This window comes from Primulina tabacum, chromosome 1 (genome assembly GCF_025594145.1).
Source record: "Primulina tabacum isolate GXHZ01 chromosome 1, ASM2559414v2, whole genome shotgun sequence".
Taxonomy (NCBI): Eukaryota; Viridiplantae; Streptophyta; class Magnoliopsida; order Lamiales; family Gesneriaceae; genus Primulina; species Primulina tabacum.
Window position 1 is genome coordinate 5,293,900 of NC_134550.1, and position 17,659 is coordinate 5,311,558.

The window sequence follows — 17,659 nt, forward strand, 5'->3', positions numbered from 1 at the left end:
TAGTCACTTTTTATCGACGGATGTGACATTACAAATGACAACTTCATATTAGCACAATATTAGTTTCATGTCAGTGTCACATTGGAAAAAAAAACTAAATTTGCTTTCAAAAAACAAAGATAAATAAATGACTAAAATTGAAATTCGAATAAAATCACAAAGAGAAATATATAGGACCAGAAACAATTTTTTCCAAGTTATACTATGATTATTAAAATATTATATGAGGTATGAAATAGAAGAACACGATAAATAATTTTATTTTTCTTTAATGCAGCTGGAGTCACAATTTTGCTCTTTCACTACTATAGAAGAGAATACAAGGAAAGGTATATTAAGAGTTTTTTCATTTTCTTTCAATTTATAAAAACGTTAAATTATCTATGCTTATTGAAATTAACGACTAAAAATAATGCTAAAATCCAATTATTATCGGACTTTTGAGTTTAAGAAAATTAGTATTTTTATAAGTACACACTAAATTAATTGAGATTAATAACCCTGTGAGTAAAAGTAAAATGTAGAGAATTTTATTTTGTTGCTAGGATGGCACGGCATTTCCGAATTCACCAGCTCTTTACCTTCTGTAAATGAAGAAATTTTAAACGTTTGTAATGATACATCTAGAACGAAGAATGGCACTGTCGCGCTAAATAATCGCTCTCATACGGTTGCAGCCTTGAGAGATAGGAAGTCTGAAATCTTGTTTGTATAAAAATCAGGCTGTATTGAGTTCTCAGGATTTTGTAGCATTGACAGGGTTGTCACACCTAAAAGTAAAATCAGAAATCTTAAATGTGGTATGGTGGATAAGTTTAGACACTGAAATGCAAGTTCATTTGGATCACATACCTGACAGGACAAGAAGTGTTCTGCAACCACCGTTTTGTCCGAAAAGAATATCAGTATCTAGCCTATCTCCAACCATGCATATCTGGGACTTTGTAATGCCGAATCTATGTAATTTGGGATAAGAAATTCTGTTAGAATCTAGTCAACCGTCTAAATACATATACATGACATGAACTGAAAATTTCGTATTACTTTAAAGCTTGTGTTGGAGGGTGCGTCCTCAAACAAAATATGGAGTTAAGGGTGGGTAATGAACCCACCCTTAATCAGTTTTGTGTTTCAGAATTTATTGAATCTCCTCCCCTCCCCAAATCCCATCCCCTCTTTCCCCGATTCATGAGTCTAATCCTTTATCTACGGAGTTAAGGGTGGGTAATGAAACCTTCAGGCAACATACTCATTTGATAAATAGTCCATCATGAAAGTTGAAGGCTTTCCAACAACAAGTGGCTCGCGCTGAGTGGATCCACGCACAGCACCTACCATTGAACCACCACCTGATAACAAGCAAAAACGAGGTAGGCATCTTGTAACCATGGAGAGACATATTTAATATGTAAGTTACAAAGTAATAGATGCATTTCATTCATACGGACTTGTAAGCACCTTGAATAAATTGATTTCCTGATTTACACAGTACAGTAGTGGTTTGCAATGTAGTTCATTCTCGTGATGTCATGAGTAACAGTTATCACACCTAGTGATTAAAATTTTCACATCTCCAGACAATTGACAATAATTACGTGTGTTAATTCATTTCCGATGCAGTCAACTTAGTCTTCAAGGCCCTGGTAACTTTGCCAAAATGTGAACTTGCAAAAATGTTACAAACTTGCTGGTTAGATCAATTTGGACGTACATGTTTCAATATTATCAGAGAGAACCTCCGATTTTTCTGCTTCATATTCATATATTGTCACCAAAAGAGCTAACTTTTTAAAAATAACACGGCAATCGTTTTCAAACAGACACGGACTTGTGTAAAATATCTTTAAAACGAACATCACTACTTCAAACTGAAATAATCAGAATATAGTAACCTGCCCATTCTTGAGCATCTGTAAGATGTGTGACGGCATCACGATTGGTAGCAATGAAAAGACAGCCAGGGTTTTCACGGATGCACAAAGTTGCATACCTTCATAAATGAAATTAAAACAAATCATACTTCTATGGTTAACCGAGTGACTCAAGTTTATGCATATATAATTCTTGGAAATTTTACTCCTTCCCCTCCTTTACTCAATATTGTTTGCTGATGTCAGTGAAGTCTTTACTTAATGTTCCTCTACATCACTGAAGGAGAGGGAGAATGATACAATTAAGTATATTTGAGTATTCAAAATTTTTGAATAGTTGAACTGGCAAATAGTAGGAATTTATTATTTTCTTCCCAGTTGATGTTACCATTTTGCCATAACTTGAATGGCAGTAACGGTGAATAAACTTTGGAAACATCAAGGGATGCGAAGGAATATAATAATTTCAATCTCAAGAAAGGAAAATAAATAATCTTCCACCATTAAAAATTTTCAACCCATTTCTAGTTGTTGTCGTCTCCAGTTTAAAAACTATAAGGTGAAACCATGCATCTCACTTAAAAAAAGGAAGAAAGACCTTGTCAGGAAACTTACTGGATTTTGTAATAGTTGAAATAACGATCAAATCCAACCACAACAGCCCCAACCTGATCGATAAATCATGATATTTTAATGTGAGTTGACTACTTTCATTGCAATAGTTTATAAGGTGATGCTTCAAAGGATTGTTACTGTAAGAAACATGCAAAGCTTATACAAAAGATATTAGAACACTTGGGGACACACAATTTACGTGTGGTGAAAACAGCTGTCAAAGAAGAAAACTTCAACTCTATCATATAAAGATTACAAAGTATCTGGTAGAATTATTTGCTCGATCTTTGAAATCCTAGAAAATAAAAACATATAAATGAGTGTATATATATGTGAATTATTTGCCCGCTCTTTGGAATCCTAGAAAATAAAAACATATAAATGAGTGTATATGTGTGTGTGTGTGTGAAGAAAAATCCTAACAGTAAACTGGTCAGAGCCGTTCACCCACATGAAGTCATTGTTGGGCTATGGGATCAATTACCACCATATACCTCTATTTTTCCCACAAAATGTCTTTCAAAAATTTTATCCCACAGCGAACAATTCAATCCTAACTACACAGAATTTAGATCACCACATTCCACCAATAACAAATTTTTTCCACATTGTCTTTTTTCTATCGAATAGCCATTTGATTTGATTTAGAAGCATAAGACGATGAATGCATACATTTTCATCATGTTCCATCAAAAAACCTGGTTTTAGTTCAATCTTTTTTTCGCCATCTCCCTGCAAGATTAAAAGTTACATCATTGTCGAGCTTGATGGGATAATCAAGAAGGAATAGAAAGTTTTGTATATTTCGAGTGGAATGAAAATAATTGAGAATCTAATACATACTGGCCCACCAATATATTGAAACCCAGCCAACTCAAGCTCCTTCAAGATGCCATCCTCACCAACAACATAAACCTTGAGGTATGACAGAATTAAAACTAGTCGTCAGTTATTCACATCCCATGATTTACATGCCTCTATACCCATTCTCAAGTTTGCAGACATGACATTGTAAGAGTAAAACTCTTAAACTGTTTTCGAGAAAAACTCATAATTGGTATTACATGGTACCAAGGTTAATAGTGCAGAATATTGAGAACCATACAGGTCTTAGATAAAGTCCCTTAAGTTAATAAAAAGCCATGTGCAGTGCATGTATCAGCTATTATGATGATCGAAAGAAAATTAACTTAAGAACCAGGGAAACCATGGGGATAACTAGCTGTTTACATAAAATTTTCATACATATTATATGGAGGTAAATGAAACAGATTTTTTAACAAAACAAGTATGATTAGCATCTCAGTTACGGAATGGTTTTTTAAGGATACTCCATTTCTTACCTTTTTATCTTTGGGGAAATCAATCGATTTTAAGTACGCAGCAGCGGCAAAGGATGATGCAAAGATTTCTTCCTGAAAACATCAAAAGCCAAATAGACAAACTGCCTTTTTCTCAATAGTACGAGAAATGCATAAAAAATGACTATTTATCCACCTCCTTGACGTCGAGACCAAGTGTTTCAAACTTTTTCCCATACTGCTTCCTAGATTTTGTTGAGTTGTTGGTGACAAAAACCAATCTTTTCCCCTACATGAAGATGCATTCAAATCTAAACATTATCTAAAGAAGAAGCATCAATGAATTGGTACTATGAGCTAAAGATTATGTGCTATACAACATCTGTAGCTAGCATGATAAGGCAGTACTGCAGTGGCAGATTGCCCATTCTCGGAACTTTAATATAAAAAAAATGTACATTCCTTTTCCTATAAGAAGAAATATAATGGATTTGTCCCACCCCCAAATTAATAACAAAAAATTGATTTTCCTTTTTCCCCTCATATCATGTCCGTGACTCCACCACTGTAGCAGTGGGCAACAGACTGCTAGCATGAAGCACCGTAATGTATAAGAGAGTCCTGAAAAGTACTAAAGTGCTAACCTTTGATCGAAGCATGTCAAGAGTTTCTGGGACTCCATCGATCAATTTATCTCCCTTCCATATGACCCCTGGAAAGTATTAAGCAGCAATGTATTGGCAGGATAATGATAGAAACTGAATTCTTCAGACGATTTTATAGAGTTTGAACGAGAATGACTTTGATCAATAAAGTGTGAAACACTAGATTTTTCAACTAAACATATTGCATCCATTTAGATTGTCATTTGTTTCGACTCGCTTTATTATGTTGAAGAGAAAATTTTGTTTACAAAGAAGATGCAGTTGGAAGATTTGGAAACCAGTCTCTGAATCTTGCACTGTATGTCTGTATATGTCATGCGTGTCCTTTTATTCAAGACTTTTCACAATATAATTCTGGCAAAACATTTATTTATAAGAAAAAAGAGCAGGAAAGAAAACAAATTGTCTGCCAATAAGGGTCTATCAAACCGAAGCACACCAAACTAGCTCCTCGACAGACACTATTCTCTATGCACGGTTGGAGCAGCTTCAGTCCTGCGCCAGACTAGCGCCAATGCTAAAGCCATCTCCGTCCCCCAACTTCATTTTAGCTCAGGTTTTGCATCAAAATATTGCAATCTCAGCATCAAATGTAAAACTCATAGTCTACTCCAAACTCAACTCGAAAAAAAATTAAAAATATTCTTGATATATTCACTTCTATTTTAATTTACAACAATTATTTTATTCCACTAAATATTTATTTACATATTTATTAAAATATCAATACGTTAAACTCACATTTAAATAATTTATGTAATTAATTTGATTAAAATACTTTAGTAATTCAAATATTAATTTATTTTATTTGAATAATTAATTCTGTCAATTTAAATAATTTATTTGATAAATTAATCAATTAATTTAGTAAATAAATTTAGTTTTCGATTTAATAATTAGTTACTAACCAATGGGATGGTCTACGGGGTTCATAACTACTCATCTTACTACAGGACACTTACCTAACCAACGCTTGAATCCGACTCTACCTAAACTTTTCTGGTTCGCCCCAACATTCCTCACTTGTCCGACTGTTGCTGAGCAGTTTTTGGATATCAAACGGATTTCCCCAGAAGGTAATTTTAATGTGGCTGATTTCCCTTCTTTTGCAATCAGTTTCGCTACGGCACCTGCTGCTCTAACTAATTGTCCACCATTTCCAAGTGTGATTTCTATGTTATGTATGTCCGTGCTTCTTGATTTGACTATTTGAAGTAGTTAACATAAACTCCATAAAAAAATAAATAAAAATAAATAAATAAAAATGAAAAAATTCTATTTAAGTTAGTATATATCTTAATTTTTTATTGATTCCTTTGAAATTCATATTAACTAAGTATTATAGTAATTAACATACAACACATAATGACATATATAATTTACATGATAACAAATCTTAAAACAAAGATCATAAAATAAATAAGAAATGTAAATATCGAATAAATGATTTGAATTACTATACAAATCCCACAGTTGCTCGATTACTGCATTCCGTAGAACGATGTGACAAGAGATAAGTTTCATGTTCGGTGCATAGATTAGACAATTTGATGAAAATCCTGTACTGAGAAATCATAATGGGTTGAACATGGCCCGGGGAAGAATGATTTTCTCAATTTGCTTAAATCCCGTGACAGGAACATTGAAGCTCACTTGAACTTCAAAAGTCCAGTTACATACACTAGTTCAAGCATATTCTCGAACAGTTTATTCACCAATAATGAGGGGAAAAAATTCCCGGAAATAGTCCAACATTAATATCAGAACTCAGAAACATGGAAAATGATCACCGATGAAAGAAGAAACAGTTACCATCACAATCGAATATGAATGTCTCAACAGAGTTAACGAGCTGATCAGGGTCTTTCAGCTGCTGAGCAGAAGCACGAGGACTCGCAATTCTTGAAACAGATGCATTCATTTTCTTTATTGAACGAACTTTACTGCCAAAAGTCCATTCGATTATGGGTCTTAGGGAATTATAGAATAATGGGTTCGCGATGGAAGTGGTTCTCCCGGGAAGATTTGCTCCGTTACGAGGATTCAGGAGCAGAGTGGAGTAAGAAGATGCGGATGCTGCTACAGCAGATGACAATCTGGCAGTCAGCATTTCTTTCGATGGCTGTTGTTTATGGTTGGATTTTGAATTTTGTTTAATTAATATTTGGGTTGGGCTTACTTTGTATGGTTGGCATTGCGCTTGTTTTATCCTATAAAAGTGTAAAATAATCGACAAAAATTTGTGTGAGACGATCTCACGGATCTTATTTTGTGAGATAATCTCTTATTTGAGTCATCCATGAAAAAATATTACTTTTTAGGCTAAAAGTATTACTTTTTATTGTAAATATCGGTAGGATTGACCCGTTTCACATATAAATATTCGCGAGACCGTCTCACAAAAGACCTACTCAAAATAATTTTGCAAGCTAGAGTTTTACTTTTTGTTGTACTTTTTTATGGAATAAATTTTTTATGAAAATTTATTTCATTATAAAAAACATATGTTTATATAAAATAAATATAGATTTCAGATATTCGACTTTTCAAATTCTCATCAAACCCAACTCTTTTGTGGATTTTGCTTCATCTTCTCATTTAAACACCCAAATTTTTCTAGGTTCAATTCAATTAGACATGCTTTAATGAGCCGTTCGACGGGAATAGGACTTAAACCGGTCTGTTAAGCCCAGAACCAGAACCAATATGAATGAACATGACTCGAAACCGTCTTCAATCCACTTCCCAATGGATTGAACCAGTTCTGGATCTGGCCCTTTATCGGATCCGGTCCAGAACCATATCGGAACCGAAAAATTTTAACTAAATAAATAAAAGCTCGTTTAATTGCAATCTGACCCTCGATTTTGGGAGTCAAATTGCAAACATTTAATTTTTTTTCCCACAAATCAACTGTAAATACAAGACTATTTTTATAACATTTTCACAAAACAATATTTTCTTGACTCTACAATTCTTCACGATCAATTTTTTCTATTTGCTATAATTTTTCAACATATATTCAATAAATTTTGAAATATTTTTTATCTACGCTCAATATTCTCTTTATTATTATTTACTTACTATTTCACAATTTACTCATATAAATAATTTGAATTCCAATAATGTCGTCTTCAAATCGTGGTGGTGGTGGATGTTAATAAATCATCAACTTTGGTAAACATTTTGGCTTCATCCCCGACTTTGATGAAGTCTAACATGGTCATGAGGATGAAAAAATCACGGAACTTCTCAACAAATATGTAGGGAATCATCGTCTGTCTGATCAAGCAACACGATGGCAACGAGCGCGACGACAGCCCGTGCAAAACGAAGCAAAGTTTTTGATCACTTCGATATTGAAAACAACATGCGAACAACTCTTTTGTCATATTTAAAATTTACAAAACCAAATATTCTTATGAAACGGGTGGTTGTTCCGGTGGTACCGATACTTTGAAAAAATATTTAGTCGAGATACATAAACTTGATCTCGATACTCTACAACCATTCGATAGATAACCAACCAAATAACAAATTAATCTTTCAAGTGATAAAGTTTTTACAATTATAAAATAAATTTCTCGAAAAAATATCGTTAAATTTGTTACGAAATGTTGTCAACCTTTTTATAATAGCTCAATTGTTCATGGATTAACAACATTACTCGATCATATTCAAAGTCAAAATGAGTTAATCATGTTTTTTGAATATTATGCTAAATTTATTTGGAAGAATATTGACGATAAAAAGAAGTCAATCATGCATATCTCAAATAATTTTTCATTTGTATGCTAGTGAACAGAGTGCGTGATAGGATAAGAGGACGACATAGAAAAGCAAATGTGGAGTACTCAACTTATTTCAAAATTTGAAACGACAAGAGTTCAAAAAAAATCGATGACAACAATAAATTACAATAAAATCAAAATTTATTGTAGACAATATATTGAGGCTACTAATCCGATGTTTTATTAATGCAAAATAAATTATCAACTTTATCCAATGTTAACGACAACTGCAAGAGATATCCTAATCGTTCAAAGTTTAAGTGTTGTTCCGAATCATTATTTTCAGAGCTCAAGCTCCAACGAAGATTCAAAGTATTTAAAACATATTTTAATAAATCGTGATAAATTTTAAATGTTCAATTGTAAATATCAATATTTAATTATTTTATTTTTATGATTAATAGTATTATTTTCATTCAAAAGATTGAATAAAAAAATCGTTTATCAATAAAATTTTTATTCAAACATGGACCGAAATCGGTCTATAAATCATAGAACCTTGGATACCTTGGAACCTGAAAAGTTTACGTTCCGAAACCGACCGACTCGGATCAGGCTGGAACCCGACCCGTTAAGATATTCGTCTAATGTGAATTTGAATAATGTAATGTCGTAGAGTGGCGGACAAATGTATGCAATTTTAAGCGCCAATTCCCAAAATTTGCTATCAATTGGAGCCATTTTTTGACTCTATGTGGCGGGATTCATAAAAATATTACGAATTAACATAATCTTTTAATCGGTGCAAGTAAAATGGCAGGAGAAGAAAAAAGAGGGTTTTGTTCATCCCGTCTTTTCGTCTCATTTCGTATGAAATCCCATAATTCGCCAATTTTTGTTACTTTCCAGATATCAGCAAATTGACAGCGAGTAATTTTTTTGCCATTTGGTTATCCTGAAAATCTCCAATTTTTGAACCATTTCAGTCGATTAGGGCGGTTTTGTGAAGTGGGTTTCGTTTATTTCAGTGATTGCATGCAAAAATGGAGGAGTGTTCACCCGTGGTAATCGACGGCCCGAACGCGGGAAAGACAAAAATCGACGTTTCCAATCATAAGAAGGTGGTTTTGAAGAGGAAGAGGGTGGCTCCACTTTCTTGTCTAGAAAATCCGGAGGAAAAGCAGGCAAAGATCGACGCTCTGCGAGAGGAAACCAACAGTCTAGTTAGATTTGGTAAAAATTTAGTACTCCAAAACAGGGTGCCTCTGCTGGAAAATGTGGATAAATCTGGGAGTTCTTCTGCGGCGTTGAATCGTGTGATTGCATGTGCGCTGGAAGAGAGTGATCTTCCTCTGTCCAAGCTTGTGGATGAGGTTTTCGATAAAGTTGTTGAAAAAATTGGAAATACCGACAGTGTTACGAAGGCTAGTGTGAAGAGTATTGTGCTTTTAATTGGCCAGAGGTTATGCTATGGAGTCACGGATGCAGATGCGGATGTCTTGGAGAATGATGCTGATTGTGCTCTTTGGTGTTGGGAGGTACAAATTTCAACAAATTAACTACCTCTGATGCTATGTTATAAATTGTATACTGGATTTGTATGTAGGGATTTGTTAATTTATGTTGGTTTGCCATTTTTATGGGTGATTTACAGAATTCATGGTTTATTGATGTACATAAACTTTGTCAGATAGATCGAATCGAGTGGCATGTACCCGTTTTTCTTTGTTTTGCGTCTCTTAAATAATGCCCAATCACATTTTTGCTTGCTTTGAATCTGGTATTGTTGGCGCATAGAATGTATGACCTTTTAGGCTTTTAATGAATTAATAAATATTAAATTACATGATCTTATCTTTCCGTACAAGTCTTATGTGTACGCATTAGTTTATATTTGCAATGTATTCAAATTTTACTCAACTTGGGATGTATATTTATGTTAAAATGTCAGCTAATCTTTGTTTTGATGTCACTACTTTCTTATTGCAATGCATTATCTGGCTCTTGGTGTTCCATATCTTCGGACTAGTGTTAGTTTATTGAATATTGTTTTCATGTCGTAGATAAGAGATTTGAAATTGCATGCCAAAATCGGCACGCTCGTCTCTGAAAGTTCGCCGCACTTGCCGGAAAAAGATACAGGAGAGGATTACAGCTGTTTTGGGTAATTTCTTAAACGCCTATTATAACTATATTTTTATGTTTCAGTGTTGAACTATATGAATGTGAGTAATCTATTACAAGTTTGTGTCTGTGACTCTCCTTTTGAAATAGGAAACATAAACAGAAATTTGATAAGTAATGAAAGTGGTATATGTATGTGTATAATTGTCAACCTAATAAATTATGAATTATAAACTATTTCTGGTAAGTGCATTTATTTCGCTCAGAATAATTTCAAGACTGTACAGTTCTGTTGAATTTTAATATTTTAGAAAGCTACAAGATCAATTGAATTTTGAGTTTAAAAATGTCGTGCGCCTGGTTCCTCGAAGAAAAATCAATGGCACATCATGATAATGATAAATCTGTTCAATTAGAAGCAAAGTGATATGTCTCATATTACACTTCAAGGGTTCACAATTCATAATGTTGTTTTTCATGACACGAATCATTTAGTACACTAGAATTCTTGTATGGCCGCATGTTCTGTGTAATCTTACTAGTGCAATTCTCCTTTCTTGGAACTTTTCCCATTGTTTAATTGGATTTAATTGCATTGCCATTCTAGTTTGTCATTTTTTGTCCTATAATTTTATTTTATAGTTGTAAACTTTGGTGCTTTATTTGATGATTCATCTTAGTAGGTCTCATAGATCTTTGCTCACGCTGCTGTTACTAAATAATTTTGGTATGTCTCAGCTATGATAAGTCTGCTCGAAAAGCCAGAGGCCCGTCAGGACCATCTGCAGGAGATGTTGAAAGCTTCAGAGAGACTTGCTAAAGTGTTAAACGAGGCAGACATTTTGTCATTAATGGAGAACATGTCTCAGAAAACTGGTTGTGAAATGTATGTATACCAGGTATGGTTTTTTGTACGATGTTACAAGCCATACGCTTAATCAGTATTTTAATGGTAAAGGGTTGAAAAGGAAGCCAAGAGAGACGAAAAACTGTTAATCAAGCAAATGGAGAGAAGCAAAAAAGAAATGGAGAAAGAGAGAAAGAAGATGGAAAGCCAAGAAAAACTGTTAATCAAGCAAATGGAGAGAAGCAAAAAGGAAATGGAGAAAGAGAGAAAGAAGATGGATCGCAAGCTTCAGAAGGAAAAGTTGCAAAGTGTATGCTATCATCACAACCTCTCATTTTCGTTCTTATGTTTGAAGTATGTGCTTTAACTTTATGTGCATTCATTGTAACTGCAAAAGAAACAATTGATATTACATATAGCATCTTTTAAATATCTAGGTATGCATATTTAAAAACGTGAATGGGGATATTCTATTTGTGTGGCTTTAGAGTCAAATGAATTCCCTTTCTTGTGTATCCAATTTATCTTATAAGTGTCTGTTTCATGTATCTTGTTTGTAACCTCCATGTCCTGGCAGGAAAAGGAGCTGAAGCGGTTGCATGATGAGGCAGAAAAGGAGGAGAGGCAACGTGAAAAAGATGAATCTGAAATGCAGAAACATTTAAAAAAGCAGCAAGAGGAAGCAGAGAAAAATAAGAAACGTAAGGAAAGGGAAGAAGCTGATTTGAGAAAGCAACTCTCTGTACAGAAACAAGCATCACTGATGGAACGTTTCCTTAAAAGGAACAAAACCGATTCCACTCCTCAAAATGACAGTTCTACAAACAATACAACCACATCTGAGTCGTCCTCGAGCATGATGGAGAGGAAGTCTCAATCAGCTACTCTTGCAATGGACTCTGTTTTATCCCAAAATGGTGGAATTGAGGAAGAAGATATATGGAAGTAGGAGACTCCTTTCATTCCTCTTTTCATGTGGATATCATGTAGGATAACCTCTGATTTTTTTAAAGTTTAAGATTTATGTAACTGTTTCAGATTGCATTTGAACTCTTGGTGCCTCATGAGGCGTTCGACCAATTCAAACAGGAAGGTCCATTGGGGCATTCGCCAGAAACCTAAGACACAAGTGGTCAAAGAGCTTAAGCTTACTACAAGCAAAGAACTGACTTGTGACGAGGACAACATAGAGAAGTTTGTCGATGGATGGGGTGACTCCAGTGTTTCTGGAGGATTGTCTGAAATAAACACAGATAACCCCCCCGTTGGACAGAAGCGGATTCGAACTATAAAGTTGTTGCAGTTTGATAAAAGTCACAGGCCTGCTTTTTATGGTGTTTGGCCCAGGAAAAGGTGAGTCATGTCGTTGAATAATATCCTGCACACCATTTTATAGTTGCCGTATGTATTTTTTCTTGACTTGTGACATCTGCACCTGTGACTTTGCAACCTCTAATTACCATTTTGGAGGATACTTCGATTGTTAAAGTTTTGAGAGCAAGATATTTCAGTTTGTGAATGTAATGGTAAACTGGATTCTTGCTTTGTCATGTATCACCATCCTTTTTCATCTTGTCTGAGTCATTAAACTGTGTATTTGTTTTTTATTATGAAATTCCTCAGTTCCTAGGTAACTGTGGTGAAAGAATTTTCTTGGGCCTGGACTTGACTATCATTCGTGTCTTTGATGGGCTCCATTGTTTTTAAAATTGATTAATGGATAAGATTCTAAGTGACATGTAGGGGACGGTTTGAGACTAGGTGTTGGACCTGCTATCCAATACTTGACAGTTTTGGCATGAGAGTCATTTGAATGAAGTGGGATTTGTGCTCTTTAAGTTTGGTGTACCCATTTTTCATACTTTGTTTTTACCATTTGAATGAGAGTTTGGTGTACCCATTTTTCATACTTGACAGTTTTGGCATGAGAGTCATTTGAATGAAATGGGATTTGTGCTCTTTAAGTTTGGTGTACCCATTTTTCATACTTTGTTTTTACCAAATTTTCTTTGAGCATTCAATTAATTTCTAATTTTCTGCATCTTTATTGCCATTGATGTACTATTTGACTTTCACGGGTAGTATAACACACATTCATTGAGCATTACCCCAAATATATTTAATTTAAATTGATAATGTTGTCCTCATGATGCGCATCTATTTCCCAGTCAAATTGTTGGAGCATGCACTCCTTTTGCAAAGGATCCAGATATAGACTATGAGGTTGACAGTGACGAGGAGTGGGAAGAGGTATTCTATCCCTACTATAATATGGTCATTATCATAAAGTCGTGCAGAGCTGAAAGTTTGATTGCACAGGATGAACCTGGTGAAAGCCTATCAGATTGTGACAAGGATGATGAAGATGAAAGCCTGGAAGCACGAGTAAAGGGTGATGATGATGATGAAAGCGAAGATGGATTTTTTGTTCCTGATGGATATCTATCAGAAAATGAGGTACTTCATGTGACATTTCATGACGTCTTACTAAATTTACATAATTTCTCCTGTATTTTTTAATACATTTCATGATTCATGAATCTCAAGTAGCTCGAACATAAGAAATTACTCCTACTTTCCTAGGAATTTCTCCTGAATGCTTTTGTATACACATACATGTAATGTGAACCTGTGTTTCTGTGTAGTTATGATATTATGAAGCATCGTGAATGATATTAGAAAGAGATATTTTTCAGATTTGGAAATCAGTGTTGTAGAGAAGCTGGGGTAGAAGTAATCCTCTCTCCAATTTTATGGATACATAAATTTGTTAACTATACATTATTTCCTTGTCCTAACATAGGGAATGTATGACGATGAAATGAACTCTGATGAATACTATGAGGAAGCAAGGAATGTGCCTAGTTCTGAACAGCCAGTTCAGTGTGAAGATTTCATTACCATGCTTCAGCAGCAGAAGTATCTGAATAATTTGACTGAGCATGCACTTAAAAAGAACCAGCCTTTGATCATATCAAATCTTATGCACGAAAAGACAGTTTTATTCTCAGGTGAAGAACTTACTTGTGTAGAGAAGCTTGAACGAATGTGCTTGCAAGCTCTTTCTGTTCGTCCTATGCCTGGACTCCCGAGTATATGTATAACAAGTGAGAGCGATGCGGTAGCCAAGGATTTGGAAACTTCTTCTAACAAGTCAAGTATTACCACTCCTCTTGGAACAGGTGTCGCTTTGCAAGACGCGGACTTGCCTCAGATGGTAAGTTATAACTAGCCTGTTTTGTATATGCCTTTTGATTTAAGCAAGCAACATCCTTCCTGTAAATGACTTGTCCAAACTTACAATTTACCTTGTGCATTTGAAATGTTATGGTATTGCATTTACGTTGTTTTCTTGTTTAAAATTTACAGATTCTCAGCATTCAGTCATGCCCATATAGTATTGGAAAGATAGTGGAGTCACTGCACATGAAATTTCCCACGGCCAGAAAGTCACTATTACGGAATAAAGTGCGAGAAATAGCAGAGTTCTCTGACAACCGTTGGCAGGTGAATTTTTTTTTTCCGTCTCAACATCCTGTAGGTGAAGTTTGTTGGTTTTTAACTTTTGTTATCTGTTCAGTATGGATGTATTTCACTGATTTATATGAAATGGAGCAGCGATAAGATTAATCATGCTCCAGTTATTTTATATGAGAGATGATGTTGAGCTGCATATTTCATGTGATTCAGGTCAAGAAAGATACTTTGAGCAAACTCGGCCTCTCAATATCACCAGGTATGAAAATAAGTACCTACCTTTCTTTTCTATCATATTAGCTCGGTATAATTTAGTTTATACTCATTTCTAGCAATTTTTTTCCTCGTTATTACAGATAACAAGAGCTGTGAGAAGAAAACAAGCATTGCTACATTCTTCTCAAAAAGATGCCTGCCTCCATCTATAAAAACTCTGAACTTGAACGAGACCTCTCCCGCCAGCATCTCAAAAACCAGCTCCAGCCCTTATTCGACCACATAATGACTCACGTGAGACTGATTAATGCATTGCATGTGTAGTTTATTAGTACTTCATCTTTTGCTAGTTTTGGCAGACGAGCTGTGTTTTTTTGATGATATGTTGTGATGAAATGGCAAAAGAATGCACTCTTATTAAAGGCTCTGAGAAAATACATGTGCTAGGATGGATGTTTCCAAGTTGTTCGTCATAATATGTGTAAACGCCCGGTTTAAACTTAGCAAAATAATATTTCTTTGATCTTTTCCCCACAATAAATCTATTCTTGGTGTGGAAATTTGTAAAATAATTTCGGTCAATTATTTATTTAAAAAAATGACAAATATATCTGAGGAGATAATTTTTTGAATAAATATTTGATCAAAGTTAAAAATCAAAATACTCTTATTTGTAGTACACTTTAGGTCAAAATGTTGCTTCTTCACAGTAAAACTAGTTATTTATCCATTGGAAGAGTTTCTTCGGTGAGTGGCAAAGATTCAAGCGATTATAAATAAATGAATCATATTATAAATGCATTACAGCGATAACCCTTTATCGCCTGGTTATCGCTTATAGAATACATCACACATTATATTATATGAATAATGCAAGTACAAACAAATTCAATAAAATTCAATAATCCCACGCCCTGTATCTCAATTAGACCTGAAATGGCCATGGCCAATTCTTGATATCCTCCTCATTCTGGACCTTGCCACTTCTCATGGCGTAAGTTGAATTTCCATTATTTCCCCTCTCCATATGCGCATAGTAGCTCAAGAAGAATGCCAGTGTCAGAACCACCCACTCGAGGCAGAAGATCGAAATGCACAATCCTCCGGCGAGCTTCAGGATCATCTCGGCGTCTTCTTCTCTCACGTAAGTCTTGAGATATCGCAAGAAATCCAACGGCCGTGTGAAGATGAGAACAGACACGGAGCCTTGGAAGATGGCTGTCAGCACCGTGGCCACCATATGTGCGCCGTAGAACTTCTTTGCGCCTGAGATGGAAGCCCTGGAGGCGGCGGCGCAGCCGAAGATGGCTCCCGCGATGGTTATGATGTGCAGGAGGATGAGGAGGAAGCCGCAGAGGGAGGGGATCAGGCGGAGGGAGAGGGTGAGGAATATGCAGCTCGAGGCGGCGCCGAGGAGGATGTAGTTGCTGAGGAGGAAAACTTTGTGCGTGCGGGGGTGAGAGGATTCGTCGGCGGCGGAACTTCCGGTGATCGCAAAACCCATTTCGAATTCGTGATTTCGATTATCCGATCTGAAGAACTGAGATTGTAGAAAGACAGTGAATTAGCTCGTGGAGAGGATTTCTTTCGGGACAATGGAGAATATATGATGTATACATATATATATACACAGAGAGATACAACGGTCATATTTTCCTATCAAATATGACCGTTGCCGAAAGGCAATTGAAAAATGAGGGACAGTGCAGCTGTTGCCATTGGGAGTCATTCACATATTTGATTTATTTTCTAAATAAGATTTCATATATATATATATATATATATATATATATTTGAATTTTGAAATGAAATTTATTTTCATATTCACGAGTCCGTTTGAATGTGATACATTGGATACCTAAAAAACACACTGTTAAATACTTGCATCTAATTTAAAATTAAATAGAATCTTGACTTTCTAAAGGGTGTCGGATGTATATAAAAAAAAATACAATTCATACTTCAATTTTAAATGATACTGAAAAATAAGTCTTATTCTAAATTTTGCCTTTGAGTATTCTATTTCAAAATTTCGAGTTAGTTTACGTTATACCGAGAGTAAATTTACTTATATCCAAATTGAAAGTGCAATTGCATCGAGTCGAGCTCAAGTACTCGACTAAAAAAAATTCAACTGCTCGAGCTCGACTCGATTCAAGTAGTAATTTTCGAGCTCGAGCTCATCGAATTCAATTTTTTTAAAATATTTTTAGATACGATTAATTAATAAATAAATATATACACACACACAAACTTACCCACTCAATTAAATATCTTACATGTTTTCTTTGAAATTTAGATATTTTTGAAATTTTATTTTTTGATGAATCGTCAATATATGAATTATTAAACGAATGACTCATATTACTCAATAACATTGAGATTAGAGGTGAAATGAGTCGAGCTAGCTACTACTGAGTAGCTCCATTCGAGCTCATAATCGAGTTGAGCCGAGCTCAAATATTTTATGAGTCTAGTCGAGTAGCTACTCTGTCATATATAGTCATTCGGTTAATAATTCATATGTTGAAGATTCATCAAAAAACAAAATTTCAAAAATAAATAAATTTCAAAGAAAACAGGTAAGATATTTAATTGAGTTTGGTACGAATTTAACAGCTTCAAAACATATGTCAGGACATCCAGTAAAATAAAATAAGATTGTCAACTTTATTGATCGACAAATTTCCATGTGAGAAAAATCCGAAACAAAGCGGATTATGAGCACATTATTTCCCATCAAAATAATAATTTTGAAGAATCTGAAAGTTTATTTTGTCCAATTAAATAAATAAGAGATAAACCTTGTGTT

At 34.7% G+C, this 17,659-nt stretch overlaps 3 protein-coding genes across 3 annotated transcripts; 1 reads left to right on the plus strand and 2 right to left on the minus strand.

Annotated features, from left to right (window-relative positions):
• Window positions 1–508: 508 nt before the first annotated feature.
• Window positions 509–6,602, minus strand: LOC142536992 (phosphoglycolate phosphatase 1A, chloroplastic-like). Its single transcript, XM_075642508.1, has 11 exons — window positions 6,265–6,602; window positions 4,432–4,499; window positions 3,984–4,076; window positions 3,830–3,901; window positions 3,330–3,401; window positions 3,159–3,218; window positions 2,487–2,539; window positions 1,893–1,990; window positions 1,250–1,349; window positions 853–956; window positions 509–770 (listed from the first exon to the last, which is right to left on the minus strand). The coding sequence occupies exons 1-11, from the start codon at window positions 6,560–6,562 to the stop codon at window positions 664–666; spliced, it is 1,125 nt and encodes a 374-aa protein (XP_075498623.1). The 5' UTR covers window positions 6,563–6,602; the 3' UTR covers window positions 509–663.
• Window positions 6,603–8,872: 2,270 nt separating this feature from the next.
• LOC142536982 (chromatin assembly factor 1 subunit FAS1) lies at window positions 8,873–15,305 on the plus strand. Its single transcript, XM_075642497.1, is given in 14 exon segments — window positions 8,873–9,721; window positions 10,247–10,264; window positions 10,266–10,347; window positions 11,046–11,193; window positions 11,266–11,464; window positions 11,732–12,099; window positions 12,193–12,507; window positions 13,323–13,404; window positions 13,474–13,611; window positions 13,958–14,371; window positions 14,524–14,661; window positions 14,845–14,890; window positions 14,988–15,094; window positions 15,096–15,305. Coding segments are annotated over 14 exon segments (2,610 nt in total). The 5' UTR covers window positions 8,873–9,226; the 3' UTR covers window positions 15,156–15,305.
• A 290-nt stretch (window positions 15,306–15,595) lies between these two features.
• LOC142516910 (uncharacterized) lies at window positions 15,596–16,441 on the minus strand. The gene has a single exon (XM_075619891.1). It carries the CDS (start codon window positions 16,349–16,351, stop codon window positions 15,773–15,775), a length of 579 nt encoding a protein of 192 aa, XP_075476006.1. The 5' UTR covers window positions 16,352–16,441; the 3' UTR covers window positions 15,596–15,772.
• Window positions 16,442–17,659: the final 1,218 nt, after the last annotated feature.

Bases quoted from the DNA above. Each gene is read 5' to 3' on its own strand.
- LOC142536992 (XM_075642508.1), bottom strand. From the start codon at position 6,562: ATGCTGACTGCCAGATTGTCATCTGCTGTAGCAGCATCCGCATCTTCT. The intron at 4,077-4,431 runs GTTAGCACTTTA...ATCTTCATGTAG, and splicing joins TTGACATGCTTCGATCAAAG to GGGAAAAGATTGGTTTTTGT. The intron at 957-1,249 runs GTATGTTGCCTG...CAAATTACATAG, and splicing joins ATGGACTATTTATCAAATGA to ATTCGGCATTACAAAGTCCC.
- LOC142516910 (XM_075619891.1), bottom strand. From the start codon at position 16,351: ATGGGTTTTGCGATCACCGGAAGTTCCGCCGCCGACGAATCCTCTCAC.